Here is a 17,283-nt window from a genome sequence, read left to right as displayed (position 1 = left end):
CTCCTGCGAACATGAGGCTGATGTGCAGGCCCTAGGGAGATGCAGGGGATGCTCCAGCTGCCCCCAGTGCTGAATTTCTACAGCCAGTCCTCCCTGCTCCCACCTGTACACAGCCCAGGGTTGTACGCATCGTAACGCAGCTTTATTAGCTACATTTGTAGGCAAAGGGGTTTTAAAAGGAAAAAGCCTTTGGGGACAAGAGAGAGACAGGGGGATCACTTCCCCCTTTTTATTTATGCCAGCACAGTTGTATGCAGTGTACCGACAGCATTCAATACCCCGGAGAGCCAATTACCGCAAGGAGCGCAGCCAGAGCCAAGGCTGGGCTGTTCTCCACTTAATTTTCTTAACACAGTCACATAGTCTCAGAAAACCGCCACTGCTCAGAGGAAGGTACAAAGCCGGTTCCCAGTGTGAATCCTGTGCCTGGGGGAGGACAGGCGCAGCCTGTGCAGAGCTCCGGGGCTTCCCTTCTCATGATGGGGAAAAGGGGGCTGTGGTTGGGGCAGGGGAGCAGGGGGGGCCACCAAAACAACACTGTTGTCAGGTTTTTATTTCAATCTCATGAACATCCTTCCAAGAAATCAAACCACGAGAATAAAAACATAGCATGAACCCCTGACAGGAGAGATGAGCTGCAGTCCTCAAATTAACTGGGGAAGGGAGGAGATTTCCAGAAAGAGCTCAGGAGCCTGAGCCACACGGATCTCCACTCTCCCCGAGCTGTCTGGCAGAGGACAGCCAGCGCCACACCAGCCTCACGCAACAGGACTGATGACACGGAAACATGTTCTGTAAACCTCTTCTGCAAAGCAAATCCCACAGGTGAGCGAGGCCTCTGTGCGCATCCCCAGCAAGGCCCAAGCTCCGTGCTGGGCTCAGCAGGTCATGCAGGCACCCAGCACCCTCCCTCCGACTCCAGCCTCACAGGCAGCCCTGCGGGGCGTCGTGTGCACCCTGGGAATGAAAACCACCAGGGCTTCAGGGGAGAGATGGGGCAAGGTGGGGCTAGGAATTCAATCTATGTCTTTTCTCATGTACATTAAAGGCTTTGCTGGTGGTGCTCTTTAAAGCCAGCGGGCACAGCCATGCGGAAGCTGATCTGAGGCCGCTGCTGGGGGTCAGCCCATAGAGACTCCATGGGTCAGGCTTTCTAGCCCTTCATGTTGATCAGCCCCTTGCTTGGATAAAGAGCAAGACAGAAACCATCTCTGCATGGGGAGCCCACTCCAGCTGTCACCTTCAGTGAGGCAACTGTAGCTTCCCAGCACAGGAGCAGCAAGATGCCAGCTCCCTCCTCAGCACCGACCACTTGCGTAACCCCAGCAGCAAAAGCGGTGCCACCCCGGAGAACCAGAGGAGGAAACCCCACAGCACCCAGGCTGTTCTCAGAGCACCACGCCACACTCCACGCCGCCACCTCACGCAGGGCAGCACCACTTCAGTTGGGTGCAAACGGTCAGGCACCCTCAGAGGAACATGGAAAGAAATGGACCTGCTGCCTCCTCTTCTGTTCTGCACACAGGGCAACCTTTATAGCTGGTCTGACATGAACATGGTCCCAAATGGGGAGAAGAAAAATGCTGCTGAAAAGATCCAAGTCCACCGAATGGAGAGCAAAGAGGGGAAAGTGCCCCTGCTTCCCAGGAGACTGCTCTGGCCCCAGCCATGAGAAGCCATGCGGTAACTCCTCACATGAACATGTCGTCATAGCCTGGAGGGGGAAGGTGGTCAGGATCTGGCCTGGAAAAAAATTCAAAGCAGAGTCAAACCAGGAGCGAGAGCTCAGTCCCACAGCAACAGGAATGAGCCAAGAGCTCCAGGGGCAGCCCAGAGAGCAGGCTGGGGATACCAGGCATGGCCAAGTACCTACCCGGATCTACCAGCCCCTAACGGGCCAAAGGGGTCGAATCTGGCACCTGGTGGAACTGCTCCCGGGGGAAGCCGGCCAGGGATGCCTGACGATGGGTCAATGCCAGGCTGTGGGAAGCCAGACCGGAGAGGATCCACGATCATTCCCCCAGTCCGACCTCTGGGGAGAGAAAGGCAGAGAAGGAGATGAGACTGGCACCAGTGAGAGAGAAGCAAAGCACGTCCCTGTGCCAAACCTCTGCTGCAGGAATTCTGAACATCTGAACGTGGGGCTAAGCAGACACATGGCCTGTGGGAGGAAAGCACCCCTAACCCACTGCAAGACGGGCCAGGACAAGCCAGTGAGGCAAGCCCATGGCAGAAAGACAGAGAGCCCTTCATGTGTGTACATGTGCACGTGTAAGAGTGCTGAGGCACATCTCATCCTTGTCCTGTGGAGGCTGCTGGCTGCAGCAGGAAGGAACCCAAATGCACCACATCCTGCTCCTGCCCAGGCTTACACAGCCCTGCAAACCTGCCCGCATTACGCCGCAACACAAGGTCTGGGGCAGCATGCGAATCATGGCTCATCATCATGCTAAGGTGGGAGTCTTATGGCTGCAGAGTATATGCCCAAGCCACGGCACCAGCAAATACCCAGGTCTTGGGCACCGCAGTGCCAGCATCCCCCAAAGCCTAGCTGGAGACAGGCACAGGGACACAACAGCTCTCACCCACCTGCCTTCCTCTGAGCCAACGCCAAAACAGAGACTCGGAGCAGCAGAGAGGCAGCTTCCCTCTTCCCCCAGTTCCTACAAGGAGCCATTTAGGGCATCAGCAATGGCTGGTAAGTCCCAGGGGGCTGCTGACCGTCCCCTGTGGCATCAGACCCGCTGGCCCTCGCTGCCGGCTCATACTCCTGTCCCCGCTCTCCCGGGTAAGCAGAATGCCCTGCCCTGCGCAGTGTCGCAAGAACTCGTGGACCAGGCCAGGGCTCCTGCCAGCCTTTCCAAAGAACTGCCTGGAAGTCATTTGCTGACCACGGTGGCTCCTCGGAGCTGCCCCATGCTGTGAGTGCCATTCCTCATGGTCGGCTTTGTGCAAACTCGGCTGGAGCCTCTGGACACTGCTCCCGTCATACAAGTCATTAACAACCGTGCTAATGAGTTCCATTACGCCAGGCCGGCTGCCCAAAGTGCCCCAAGACAGCCGGGCCCCATGAGCATATGCCTGGGAGTCTGGGTCTCCAGCCTCAGCGCTGGCAGGTGTCAGTGCACAAATCTGCTTCCATTTACAACCTTTATTTGTCATTTACAGAGAAACTTCTGATGAAGGGCTGGAGGCAGTGAGAGAAACATGGGGACAGCCCCCCAGCTGAACCCCCTCTCCTTGTGCTATCAGGTTTCCTTCCAGCCACACAGGCTCCAGGCCTCTCCTTCCAGCCGGGCAGGAGGTAGCTGGTCCTTTTCTAGCCAAACCCATGGAGAACCAAGTCTTGCAAGAGGGGAAAAAATGCCATCCCCACAGGAAAGTGGTTCTAAAGAGGACTCCCCTGGGCTGCAGGATGCTCTGCAACAACTCTTAAGAGCTGGTTTTTGTCTGACTATGTGCTTTTAACTGGAATGGAAGATGACAGGTTCTCCTTGCCTGACCAAACCGAAGAGTGAGAGATGTATCTGTGAAGATCAGTCCCCCAGCCAGCCTGCTTCTGCCCACCTTCCTCTGGAGTGCCTCAGACAGCCGGGAGGCTCAAAACCAGGACTCGAGAATCTGTGGACTCGGGTTTAAGCCTCCCCTTCTCCAGGCTGCTGGGCTCTAGACACAGCAGCTGGTAACATTTTAAATTAGAGGCTTACATTCACTTAACGATGTATTCAGCTTTGATTTACTGAAGGAATTACTGCATGTTAAATGAATACAAGCTGATTATTAAACAGACACAGATTGCAACCTATCATCTATGCAAGAGACGGGATCTTATTACGATATTAGAACCATATTGAGGTTTAGCAACTGTCAATTGGTCCCTTGTAATTTGCACTGAGCAACTGTCCCATCCTCATCCGCACTCAGAGACACTTCACCGGACGCCTGAGCCAGGAGGATTCCAGCTACTCCAGAGGCCTCCAGCCATGCCCTCCACCCCAAGGGCAGAGCAGGGGATGCTCCCTGGGCACAAAAAGCATGACCTCTCCCAGCCATACTCACCCAAAAGGGTCCAGGTCTTCCCCACCAACAGCAAAGGGGCTCAAGGGGGAAGGCCTGAAACACAGAACACAGCGAGACGTTCAGTGAAGGGGAGACCGGCTGTGTGGAGCGAGCAGCAGTGAGCACCAGGCAGGGCAGTGCAGCCACCATGACTGCCGCTGCTGTGCTCATGGGTGCTCTCCCATGGCAAGCACTGCAGCACCCAAAGGGCCCTGGGACCTGCAGGACCCTGTGTGAACAGGCGGGCGTTGGGAGCTATCCCGTGCGTAGGACACAGAATTCCCTGCTCCAGGGTGCAGCTGGGTGTGGACACCGGTGCGCATGGCAGGCTTGCGGGAAGCCTGCTGAGATGAAGGGGGCCCTGCTGTTCCTACTGCTCTGGGCCGAGCTGTCTGTGGACACTGGGAGTTTCCATGCCAGGGGCTCCCTGAGCGCTGCCGGGCTAGGCCAGGCTTTCCAGCACGTCACAGCCAGAGACACAATGACAGTCCTGCTTCCAGGAGTGCAAGGACAGTGGGGCGGTGAGCCTGCAGCCAGCTGTCACATCTCCTTGCCAACAATATGTGCCAATAACATGGTTTCAGAGCCTTGCCCAGCTCCAGCCTGTCTGCCCAGGCCTCCCCAAGGAGCATCTCGCACCCTGAGCGCCAGCAGACAGCAGTGGGGTTAAAGAAACAAGAGGTGACACGCAAGGCAGAAGCCACAGCCGGTCCTCAAGAGATGGCACAGCCACTGCAGTGTCTCTGACTTCCAACCAAAGGGGATTACAGCTTGGGGTGTGGGGGGGACCCTGCCTGCCACATACAAGGGATGGCTGGGCACAGAAGGGCCAGGGAGGGATGGTGAAGCAGGTGCCATGTTTCCCTTCTCCCCACCTTTGCCAGCAAAGGGTTTCAAAGGGAAAGCGGGGTAAGGAGAGCAAGAAGAGGTCTCTGTTCTCCCTCACACCTCCTGTGCCTTGCCCCAAGCCCCAGCTGGGTGCACCTTCCTGGGAGGGCAGCTCTACCTCCCACAGCAGGCAGGAAGCTTAAGAGGCAGCCCTGGCTCCACGCCAAGTGAAGGCAGAGCTCTGCACCCCCCACACACCCTCTCCCCTCTGCCATGAGCACTGACCCCACGGCTCTTCTAGAGCCCACAGCATGAACTGACACCCAGCACTCTGCTGTCCCTCCTGAAGCCTGCTTGGCCCCACAATGGCATCGTCCTTCCCACTGCCATCCCTGCTCTGCCCAGTCCCCCAGCCAGCACAGAGCAGGGCCTCCCCTCCTTCCACCTCACACCTTCCCCCCAGCCCTGCATGCTGCCCTCAGAGCTTCCTGGGTCTGTAGGTCTCCAGCTACACCCCCAGCAACGCCAAAGGAGGGTAAAACCAACACACAGCTCCAGAACAGGCCACCCCTCAGCGAGCAACCTAAATCAAACCCAAGCATTCAGTCAATGAGGCTGAAACTGGCTGGGGAGGGTTTGGATCCTCATCACTCCCCATCCCACGCGTGCCAGATGGGAGACCAGAGGTGTAACCTGCAGAGCTGTGCCAGGACCATGTCTTGTCTAATGGACCATCAGCAGCCACCCACCCTTTACTCACCAGGACGGTGCTCTTGTCCCTGCTGGGTGGTGGTGAGGGACTCTGAGGGGGTCGTCATCCTGGTGCAACTCAGGATCCTTCTTCTTAGCCTCAGGTTCCTTTTTGGCCTTTTCTGTGGGGGCCCCAAGGGGAGCAATGATGCCTGAAGCAATCCTTGTTCTCAGCTCCTCAGTGTTCTTGTACACCCTGCAAGGAGGAGAGGCAAGGTGGTGGGCTGGGGAGACCACAGCACCTGGGCATGAGGTGCTGGACAGGCTGCGAGAGGGGTGGTGAGGGGACAGACAAGCTCAAAGCATCTCTGGCACAAAATGCATCCCCAGTCGGCAGCAGAGAGGGGACAGAAAAGGGTAACAGCACACAGTGGCACCAAAGCCCTCACCCCATTTAAGATGGCGAAGGGCCACCCAGCCCAGGGGACTCCCTTTTGTGCTGTGGCCACATATTGACCAGTTTGCACTGGAGGAAAGCACAGCACATGGCACTGGTCTTCAGCAAGGCCACAGGGCGTGTGGGACACAGTTGAAGCTGTAGCACCACTGAACAGTGTCCACCCAGCACAGACAGGCAGGCAGTGAGGCAGTGCTCTTCAAATAAATAGTGCCAAGGTGGCCTGGCCTGTTCCCAGGTGGGGTGGCTCTCCCCTGGGCTCTGACCCATGGTCCCACTATCCCCTAAATCTCCCTTGCCTGCCAGCAGTGCAGGAGGCAGCAGGGGAGGGAGCTCTGGCTGCATTTCAGGGCTGGCTGGTCTGCCCTTGGGTTTGTACTATGGAGGAAAGTCCTCCAGGTTCCTCCTAACCTGGTCTCTGCCCCCCTCCCCACACTGGTCGGACAGAATATACCAGACAACTGAGATTACCTGTGGAAATCATCCAGGTGCTCTGGATTGACATAGTCCGCCACTGCCAAGGTCACATCTGCTACCTTCTGAGAACTGCAATCCTAGCAAAAGATAAGTAGAGCATGGAATCAGCAGCCTGGCAGAGCTGGGAATGGGGGAAGGAGCAGGTATAAGCAGAGCTGGGGGCTTGGGACACAAGGAACGGGCTCACTTGCTTCCTGCTATGTCCCTGTGCTGTGCCCGAATCTCCAGGAGCAAACTCCAGCGTACAGCGAGGCTCTCCCTGCTCCCTCCCCCAGTCTGGGCTGCAAAGGGTGAAAGACTGAGCAAAACCACCCTGGGCAGGTGCTTGCTTGGGACAGCAGGAGATCTGCGGAAAATTCCTTAGCTGGGAAAGGGACAGAAATGGGACAACTCCTGGGCCAGAGTGTGGCAAGGCAAACTGCATCACTCCCCTGATGCAGCCAGTGTTTGACCAGTTTCAGGCTGGGCCACATCTTCTGCTGCACAGGCAGTCCCTAACACTCCCTGGGTCTGCCCCATCCTGAGGGACAAACACCGCTGCAACGTAGAACAAGTAACAGCAAAAATTTAAGAAATGGGCCCTGCTGTTCTTCGCAGCCACTGCTCCCAAAGGACCCCAAACCCACCAGAACCAGTGTGGGCACTCACCATGATGTTGAGGATCATACTGTCTTCCACCATGATGGCCTTCAGCAGCAGCTCACGGGCATCATCCACGGACTTGTAGCGCAGTGTGTATACCTCCTTGTTGGCTTCCCAGCCGGCAGGCAGCAGCTCTGACTTCCTTTCATCAGGACCTGGCTACAACAGAACAGATGTACTGCTGAGACCCTGCCCACGAGCTCAGCACACGGCAGGGCTGTAGGGACCTGTCTTGGCTGCACAGAGCGATCCAGGAGGGGATCTAGGTCTCTGGGAGTGGATCTAGGTCTCCAGGAGGGAATCTCTCAGCGCCTTCCAGGTTTTGACTGCAGAAGCAGGGCTTTATTTCCTAAAGGCTGGCCCTGCCTGCTTGCCAGCCTCCCACCCTGTCCCTGTGCCAGCACAGGAGGGACACAGCCACCCACTGCTGAGCAGGACCAGGCAACGAAGACCCAGACTGGGGGATGACGCTCTTCCCTGCCTGGCACCTCCTGGCTTCCCAGCACAGGACAAGGCTGCTGGGGCAGCAGGGAGGCCATCATCCTGTCTGTCCCGGCCCCACAGTGGTGCTGCCGGGGGGCACTGCCCCACACCGTCCTCTCCCCCGGTACTGGGGGGTTTCTCTGCCAAGGCAGTGTCCTGGACCTCCCCCAGCACTGTGCCACCCTCCCACCCCACCAGACCCCTGCCTCAGCCCTGGGTCCAGCACCAGACTGGCCCCCCAGCGCTGGGACACCCCAGCACCCCATTTCTTCCCCAGCACTGCACTGGGTACCCCCGTTTTGGCATGGGGCTCTCCCACAGCACCGAGCTCCCCCCAGCACCTGACTGGCGCCCCTCCTGGTACCGGCACCCCCCACCGCCCGCTTGGCCCCCTGCCCCGGGAACCCCCGCAGCCCCCGCCAGCAGCACTGGGGCCCCTCGGACCCCGCACCGACCCGGCTGGCCCCTCCCCCGCCCGGCAGCGGGCGCCGCGCTCGGCCCAGCGGCGCCGGCAAGCGGCGCTAGGAAAGGCCGGGGCTCGGCCGCGGCCTCCGCGGCGCAGGAGCCCGGCCCGGCCCGTACCTGGTCGCCCGCGCCGAGGCAGCGGTAGCCGTGCCGGACCAGCTCCCAGTGCACGCCGCAGATGAGCGCGTCCTGCGGGCGGGAGACTGCGGCCCGCGCCCAGGCGTACAGCAGCTCCAGCCCCGCCATGGCCGCTGCGCACGGAGCAGGCGCGGCCGGCCCGGCCGGTGGGGAGCGGCCCAGCAGGGCCCGGGCACCGGAGCGCGGCCGCGGCGGGCAGCGGAGCGGCGGGGCGGGGCGGGGCCGGGCCGCCCCTCACTAGAGGGCCCCGTCGCCTGCGCAGGGCCCGGGGACTCTGGCCGCGGGGGGACCCGGGGGCTAACGGGAGTTCTCCCCCCGGGAAGTCCTGTGTGTCCGCAGCGGGAGGGAGGGGCCTCGCCGAGGGGTCTCTGTCCGCTGGCAGCTCTGAGCGGGGCCGGACACCCGCCCCGCTCCAGCCTGTGGGTTAGGGTCTGCCCGACCCTCCTTCCCTGCCCCTGCCCCTTCCCTAGGGCCTGTCCTTGTCCAGCCCCTGCCCCTTGCCCCTGTCCCTTGTCCCTGCCCAGTCCGTGTCCCTGCCCTTGCCCCTGTCCCTGCCCCTGGCTCTTCCTGGCTGTCAGAAAGGCATTGAAGTCTGCGTGTGCGCTGTAGCGAGCCTTCCTGCTGGGACCAAAGGGACCAAAGCGGCCATCGATGGTTTATTTCATCCCTTCCATGGCTCCTTTCCCCTTTGTAACCCCCACATTCTGTTCAAGTTGCTGCTGAAAGGTATTCGGGGCTTTTTTTTTTTTTCGCCCATGCCCCTGGGCCAGAGCTGGTGTCCTGGTCGCAGATGGCAGGAGGCTGGGGCTCAGGATGAAGCAGCCCCATGCCGGGGAACACCATCACCCGCTGCTTTCCCAATCTGAGCTCCAGCTCCTTGGGGATGCTCATCTTGACTTCATTATGCACCAATTAATTAACTTGCACTGTCCGCTCTTTCCATTTCCCTCTCAAAAAGTCACTGAGGCTGAACAATCGACCGCAGACCGGCAGGCCCGCCTGCCCGGCAGCCCCCACAGCTCAGCCCTGCCTGCTCGCACGAATCCTGCTGGGTGCCGCTGCACCTCTTGCGGTTCCCCCTGCTGCTCCTGGCTCCACGGAACATGGCTGTGGATTGAAAGCCAAGTGAGCCATGCCAGCCGTGCCGGACTCGGTGGGAAAGCTACCACTGGATTTTCCACAGGGCCAGGATTTCAGCACGGGAGCTTTGCAAGGGAGGCATCGGATGGGGATGCGATGAGAACAGCAGGAAATGCCTCAGCCGGAGCTTTTCCAGCGCAGAGCTTGTGATTCACAGCAGCAGGCAGCGTTTCCGCCCCACAGCTTGCTCCCGGCAGGCAGCAGCCGCGGTTGCAGGCTTTGACGGCATCCACATTTCACTTTCCCGGCACAGCCCACCCCTGGGTGGGCAAGGCAGGTACTGGTAGCTTTGCTCGAATGTCCCCTCCTGAGGAAGAATTTAAAATCATGGGTCTCCCTCCAGAAACCTGATCCTAAATCCTGTATCCCAGCACCTCTAACGGGCTTCACCTGCCTTCGGACCTGCTGCAGGTGCAGGAGTGCATGGCTGTTTGGGATCAGCGACTGTGGGAGCCGGCGGTACCTTGGTGGGGCAAGAGGCGACAGGAGTCACACAGAAGCTATGCCAAGGGCTTACCGAGCTTTTGTTTTTTTCTATCCAGCTTGCTGCCATCACTGTTCAGCTACCATCTGCTGTCCACCCTCTCATTATCACCACGCGCTCCCATCCAACCATTGCCTTGTCCTCCTGTGGCCTCACCTCCGTGTCCATCCTTAATTTATTTTCCCTTCCTCACGTTGTGCCGGCTGCCCCAGACCACACATGAGGAGCAACTTTTGGTGCCGAGTCCCCCCTGGCCCGAGCAGCCCCTCCGTGGTCATGACATGGGTAAAGCGGGATGCCTCCCCACGGGACCCTGGTGGGAGCTGGGCCCTCGCTGTACCTGAGCCCGTGGCCCCAGGGCTGCCTGCCGCTACATCAAAGCTGCCTTTCCAGCGCCTGCGGTGCCTCGCCGGGCTGGCCCACACCGACTGGCTCCCCGTTGGCTCCATCCTCTGCTCCAGCGTCTCACTCTGTGGCTCGTTGATGATGAAAACCACTGGCCACATGAAAGTGGCTCCCCTAATGTGAGTTAGGGGCCTGCAAGCTATGTGGGAGGTAGCGGACAGAACAGCCCCGGCTAGGATGCAGCGGCCAAGTCATTAATGAGGTGACAAGGATTGCAGAGCTGGCTCATTAGCGCTGCAAGGCAAGTGCGTCACGGCTGCTGGGCACGCTGGTGCTGTTGTCAGAGCAGCCGCATCCTCTTTGTGGGCTGCCGGAGCAAAGCTGGGAACAGGAGCGATGCTGTGAGAGCCGAGCGAAGGCCCCGGAGCAGCCAGCGCCTTGGATGCCTTGCACATGTGCATAAGGATTCATGCCCAGCTCTTGCACCAACCCTCCTGCCCATGGAAATGCAGGGGAAGCTGTATGTGGCCATTTTCCTCCCTCTTTTACCTGGGAATAAGATCTAGGGGGCTGTGCATCTCATGGAGAGCTGCTCCCCGCAGGAGCAGGGCCAGAGGCGACGTCCCAGGGGAGACGGCAGCTGGAGCCACCCCAGCAGCGCGGTGGTGCTTAGAGCAGGTACAGGGATGCATCAGCTGGGGTCACCTCCGTCACACAAACCACAGCCTCCACTGACCTTCATACTTTCCCGCTGCCTCACTGCTCCCGGTGGATGCGCCCACTGCGGTGTCGTAACGAGCAGAAGAGGAAACAGATTTCCCAATCGCCTGCCCCGCTGGCAGCCTGTGAGCCCTCCGTGCTGGGAATGGCAGCCGGCATGGCCGAGGCAACTGGCTCACCCCTGCGCCGTGCTGCCGGCACCGGGTATGACCTGGGACCCAGCAGGAGAAGGCAGACGGGCTATGGATAATCACTGGCTGATGTTCAGGTGTTGCAGGCTGGTGCTGCTTGGGAGCATTGTCTCTCCCTCAGAGCCAGCTTGCTGTCACTCCTTTCGCGTGGATGGGAAAGGCCAGGCACCTCACCTCGCCAGGGGCAAGCAGGGCCAGGTGCCGGAGGATGGCACTGCCATGTCTCCTAGCGGGCTGCCCACGCTGTTCTGTGCAGGCAGCGCTTTTCCGGCACACAGCTGGAGGGAAGGAAGGGAACCCCCGCTGCAGAGCAGGGAGAGCAGCACTGGGGCAGCCTCCTCCACACTCTGCTCAACACCCCAGGGCTCACTGGCAGCCACCTGAAGGTGAACAAAAAGGCTGTGCCAAGGGACATTGGGTGGGACAGGGCATCGGTGACTCCTGGAACAGGCTTCAGCCCTGCCTTTCATGGGGCTCCCTTCGTTGCCTTGAGAGGGGAGGTAGTGACTCTGTGAGAATTTGGCCTCTTCTTCATTTCCCCCAAATTCAATTCCAGGGAAAGACGACACCGAGGCAGGAGAAAGGGGGTTTTTCTCCGGGGAAGAAATTCAAACCACATGCAGGCGGGCTTGCCGCAGTAGCAGGAGGAGGGACTGGGGCTGTGAGAGAGCAGGCTCTCAGCGGCGAGGCCAAACGTAAAGTCAATTAGCGCTTTCAGGACTCCGAACATGCTTGAGTGCTGTGCTTCGAGCAGGCATAATCCCTGTTGGAGGGAGGCTGCCAATAGGGTTTGAAAATAATTAGGAAGCCCTGAACTCCAGTGCTTCCCAGAAAAGCCTGTTAGCTCTGCGGTGGAAACCTTGCTTTCAGGGAGCACATCACAAAAACACAGTCGTGACTCACCAACTGGATGGAGCTAAACTCAATTTTTCAGAGGTCAACACACTCGAGTCTTAACAAGCTTTACCCTTGGCCCAGGGCTGCTGTGCTCCCTTTGCCTGCCTTAATTCAGGGGATGCCCAACACCCGAGAGTAACAGGGGGCGGTTTCATGGGATGTGTTTCATCTAGGGACACCAACACCTTCCTAAGGGGCAATGCCAATGGGGAAACTGAGGCACAGAGGGCTCAAACCACCTGAGCCAGCAGCCCGGCAGGCAGCAGCAACCCTGGTGCCCTGACCCGCTGCCTCTGGCCAGAGCCTGCACCCCACCGCCCCATCCCTGCAGCCTGGGTGGACGCTGCCATCCCCCCCCCTGCTCTCGGGGGACCTCAGACATGAATCTAAACGGTCCAGGACAGCCTTGGAGGAACAAAACAAGACAATCAATCACCCTTACTTCACTCCCACCCCAGTCTGCAGGCTGAGCCGGGTTGCATTGTGCGGAGCCGGAGGGACTCCACATCAAAGCAGGGACCAGCTGGCTGCCAGGCTGCCCCAGCGCCCAGACGGGCAGCGCCCTGCCCATGAGCTGCCTGTCTGTGCTGCCTGCGCAGGCTCTGCCTCCACTCGCTGCCCAGGGCCAGGCGGCAAAGCTGGGATGCAATACTGGTCCCGGCTCGGGGTACAGTGGGACATGCCTGAGGCCACATCGGCTGCAGACAGCATCAAAGGCAGGAGCGAAGGGATGCTGCCCCAGGGCTGCGACCCCACCGCAGCATCCCGGGGCCAGCAGTGCCTTCCCTCTGCGAGGGAAAGGAGGAGGAGGAGGAGGCATCGCACACTGAGGAAGAGCTGGTCCCATCCCGAGCTTGTCCCGGAGCACTTCAGAGGCTGCACGAAGCCGGCGGAGCCGCAGGGATGGTACAGCCTGCTCCTGCAGTGCAGCTCCCGCTATCCTCACAAGACCCTTTTCTTCGCAGTTCCTTCCATGACACATGGCGGTCACTTCCCCCGGGCTGCTGCCCCAGCGCTGCTGCAGACAGTACATTCATTTTTGGATGTCTTTTGCAGCTCCCCGGCGTTTCTACCCATCCCAGGCACGCACGGATGGTATGAGGCAATGTTCTCGGGGAGTATCAGCTTCCCAGCGCAGTGCTGTTGGGTAAGCGCTCGCCTTTCTTCTGAGGAGATGGTGGCAAATCTACCCCGATGAAACTAGCCCGATGTGCTGCCCGGTGGGGCAGGGGATGGTGAGGTGGGGGTGGGGGGCCCAGTTCTGGTGGGCTGGGCCAGGCCATGGTGAGCCAGTGTGGTTAGCCGTTTGGGATGGGGGGTCTAGGCAAGGGAGAGCACCCAGATCCCCCTGGAGCAGTGCCCATGTGCGGGTGCAGCAGTGCAACAGCAATTTGGGTGCAACCCCCCAAACAACCACCATTTCCCCACTAGCAAAGGGTGGGAGTGTCCCTGAGTGTGACCCACGGCACAGGACAGAGTGGGGCAGACCACATCTGCATGCAGGGAGCCAGCCTGAGCCCCAGCACCTGCACCAACCAGCCCCACCACGCACAGCCTCCTCCTACACCCCAAAACAGGTCTGTGCCCCATTCTGGCCCTGCTCCAGGGCTCGCTCTGAGGCCACCGACACCGCAGCATAATGGATACAGCCAGGAAAGAGGCAGCAGTGAGCAGAGACTTGCCAGTGGCACTGGCAGCCCAGAGACCCTGAGCATTGTTGGGGAGGGGATGGAGGCAGCAAAATCCCATCTCAGGGTGGGTCTTATCATCTGGGCTAAGGGCGGGGTGGTGCTGCAGCCTGTGCCTCTGGGAATTTACCTTCCCCGAGGGCATGAGGGCTGTGCATGCTGGGGGACCACCTCCTGCCATTGCAGCCTGCGGTACACACGTGCCCATGGTAGGTAATGATTGACATTTTTTCCAGACACAGAATAAAATTCACCAAAATGCAAGGCTGAGTGTTTAAAGGGAAAATTCTCATCCAGGTGCCAGATTTAATTAAAAGAAGGGGAAAAAAACCAAGGGGGAGAGGCAGGGCCACAAGCTGGACAAAGAACATATGGGGAAGGAGGTGCCTTTGTGGGATTCAATGGTGCTATGTGTGTGTGTGGGAGCAGTGAGCATGGGGGCTGCAATAATCCCCCATGTCCCTGTGCCACCAAGACCCCCAGGTGCAGGTGGCCCCCAGGAAGCCATGCCCTGGGCATCGCTGTGAGGTGGGAGGTCCACAGCTCACTCCATGTGCCTGGAGCATCATCCAGTGGGGCTGACACCCTGGCAGGGCTGATCCACACCCTTTGAAGACTGGTATGAAACTGCCCTGAAACAGGGAGGGGGGGGTGATAAAGCAGGACACGCTCTCAGCATTGCCTCTGGAGATGGAGCTGCCGGGACACAAGAAAGACGTGCTCGGCCAGGGGCCATGGTCTGATGCGGTGCTTGGGGCAGCAAAACCCTCCCAGCTCCCGCAAGCCAGCCCCGGGGGAGCGGGGGCTCCTGGAAGCGCTGGCAGTGAGGCTGGGGGTGGCAGAGCTGCGGCCCCCAGCCCCCACGCCACCCACCTCCGCCGGGTGCCTGCACACAGGCGTGGCATTTGCACTTACATATGTAAAGCATTAGGATTTGTTTAGAAGCCCTTTATTGTCATATTTTGTTCTTTATTTCCTACAAATTAAATTTGCTGAGGGATATGTGCGGATTGTGAAATTATTTTGAGAATAGTTCCTCTGGGTTTTTTAATTTCCTTTGTATTAAATTTTTACAGTGTTTAAAAGACTATGAAAAATTTTAAATAAAAAAGTAGGACAAAATCCCCTGGAGGAAAGGAGAAGAGCCAGAGAAGGGGACCAGCCGTGGGCTGGTGCTGGGGCTGGCCACTGCTGCCTCTGTTATCGCAGGCACTGGGGACAGGCGGGCACAGATGCCCCCCTCCTGCTCCCACTCCGTCCTGGCCCTGCTGGGCACCAGGGAAGCAGGGCTGGGAGAGCTGCTGCCGGCTGCCCCAGCGCCAGTGCCAGAGCGGGACCTGCCATCTGCGCAGGACTGGGCAGCTGCGGCTGCTCCCACTAGGCTCAGCCTTTCCCTTTCCTTTTCTCCCGAAGCTGGATCTAGGCAGGGATCCCTCAGACGAGGCTGTGGGGCTCCGCTGATCCCCTCACCTGTGTTTCCAACCCGGAGCAATTGTTTGGTGCAGACATGAAAGCCCACAGCCAGGCTATCGGAGACTGCCCTCCCCTGCAAGCAATTTCCACTGCGATAATCTTCCCAATTATTCCCCTGAGCTGCAACTGCTGCAGAAAGCCAAGCTGCCCCCCGTGAAGGGCTCCACATCTTGGAAGCATTAAGGACCCCTTTCACTGCCGGGGCGCACGTCGCCACAGCGATGGCCGGCCGGGGGCCGCCCTCCCAGCCCTCCGTCCGTGTGCTGGGTGTTTCCAGCTCATTAAAATCGCAGACACATTTTTCATCTCTTTATTTCTACCACTGTCATCGTCATTGTTTCAGACTGGTGCAAATTGGGAACTGGTTGTGCACTGACGCTGCTGCTCCGCTCCACCCTGCAGCTGCCCTTGCCCCCACGATGTGCAGGAGGGCCCCGCTCCGGGGATGGGGATGGAGACCGGGATGGCACCAGCCTCCTGCCACCGCTCCTCTGGTGGCTTTTTCACCCAGGTCTTTGGCACTGCCCAGCACAGGACCCCCGGCATGCTGCCTCCAGCCTCTCTCCAATGTGGTTTCCCCTCCACCGCCTGCCCATGGGGTGCAGAGCTTGGCCGGGGGCAGGAAGAGGGTGCCGTGCTGGTGAGGATGGTGCCGGGGCTGTGCCGATCTCTACTCGAGGTCTGGGTGAGACCTGCGCTGCTGCTGGCCAGGGCCAGGGGGGACAGAGGTCTGGGCGTAATTGCAGGACACCACAGTGCTCCCAAGGGGCTCTGGGGGCTTTCTAGCACCTGGCATGAGGGCTGGAGGCCGTGGAAAACTCAGAAACAAGGCAGCAGCATCCCCAGGCTCGAGGGACTGGGGACAAGGACTCTCCTTCATTATGCACCGGTCCCTGGCAGTGCCAGGGCACCTGTCCCCAGGCGAGGGTCCCTGGTCTCAACGTGGTCATTCCGTCCCCCACGCAGGGGTCCACAGGAGCGGCTGGTTTGTGCCTCTGCAGCCCAGCCAGGCAGGGGGGCAGGAGCAGCTGCGCTCCTCCCAGCTGTGTGGGAGCAAACAGGGGGATGATGTGGAAAATAGTTATGCGACAAGGTATCTCCATTAAAAACAAGGAAAAGGAAGAATTCAGTGAATGTGTAACTTCAACTGAGAGCAAGCAAACGCCAGGGCTGCACATGGCGAAGCTGTCTAGTGCAGTTAGATGCTACCAGAGAATCAGCAGCACTGTCCAGCTGGGAAGAATGGCAGAGGGTGTTTGAATAAGCTGGGAACATCACAGCCTCCCAGGGCTGCAGGGAGGCAGGGATGTGGGGATGCAGGGTTGTAAGGATGCAGGAATGTGGGGATTTGGAGATGCAGGGATGTGGAGATGCAGGGCTGTGGGGGTGCAAGAGTGTTAGGATGCAGGAATATAGAGACGCAGAGATGCAAATCCCAACTTGATGGTTCCTCTACCCACCACATCTCTCTCCCCTTGCAGACCCTCTTCTCAGCTTCAGGGTGTTGAGGCCTCCAGCTCAGCTCCGCTCCTCTGACCTCACTGGGGAACTTGGCAAAATGAAGGGAGAAGGTTGTTGAGCAGAGCAGAACCCAGCTCTTGGTCTGTCCTACCAAAAGAGAGGCCACATCAAGAACTTTCTGGAATTCCTTCCCAGAGCTGTGGCTGAAAGCCGCTGCCTCTTTGCTGAGGCATTTAGACCCTGGCAGTGCTGGGACTTGATCCTGCCCCTTCCCAGCATCCCGGTTGAGGGAGCTGCAGCCTTTGCAAGGGCTCGGCCTCCCTGGCCCGTGCACCTCTGCAGGTGTCCAGACACGGAGCCACCCCTGCCAGGCACCTCCTGGCCCCTCTCTGTCACTGGAGACACAGGGTGGTGGCTCCTCCGGGCCAAGGGACCCCCAGCATCACTCTCCCTGCCGTGCACTGGCAAATTCCTTTCACATGAACAGGAAATGTGAGTTCTCCTCTTCTCTGTTTTTTTCAGGAAAAAAATATGTAAAAAGAAAAAATCTAATCAAATCCTATTTGTTTGTGGTCTCAGTGGTCTCCAGTTATTTGGTTGAGTCTGGAACTCAATGCGATGCTGTTGGGATGGCCACAGGCTGTG

The 17,283-nt window shown here is 59.1% G+C and overlaps 1 protein-coding gene across 1 annotated transcript; it reads right to left on the bottom strand.

Annotated features, from left to right (window-relative positions):
- Positions 1-538: 538 nt before the first annotated feature.
- PSMF1 (proteasome inhibitor subunit 1) lies at positions 539-8,481 on the bottom strand. The gene is made up of 7 exons (XM_055814505.1): positions 8,219-8,481; positions 7,160-7,312; positions 6,506-6,588; positions 5,648-5,833; positions 4,060-4,113; positions 1,874-2,032; positions 539-1,743 (listed from the first exon to the last, which is right to left on the bottom strand). Exons 1-7 carry the CDS (start codon positions 8,345-8,347, stop codon positions 1,692-1,694), a joined length of 816 nt encoding a protein of 271 aa, XP_055670480.1. The 5' UTR covers positions 8,348-8,481; the 3' UTR covers positions 539-1,691.
- Positions 8,482-17,283: the final 8,802 nt, after the last annotated feature.

The sequence above is a fragment of the Falco peregrinus genome, chromosome 9 (genome assembly GCF_023634155.1).
Source record: "Falco peregrinus isolate bFalPer1 chromosome 9, bFalPer1.pri, whole genome shotgun sequence".
NCBI classification, from domain to species: domain Eukaryota; kingdom Metazoa; phylum Chordata; class Aves; order Falconiformes; family Falconidae; genus Falco; species Falco peregrinus.
The sequence above is the reverse complement of the archived record's forward strand: the minus strand, read 5'-3'. Positions and strand labels throughout refer to the sequence as shown.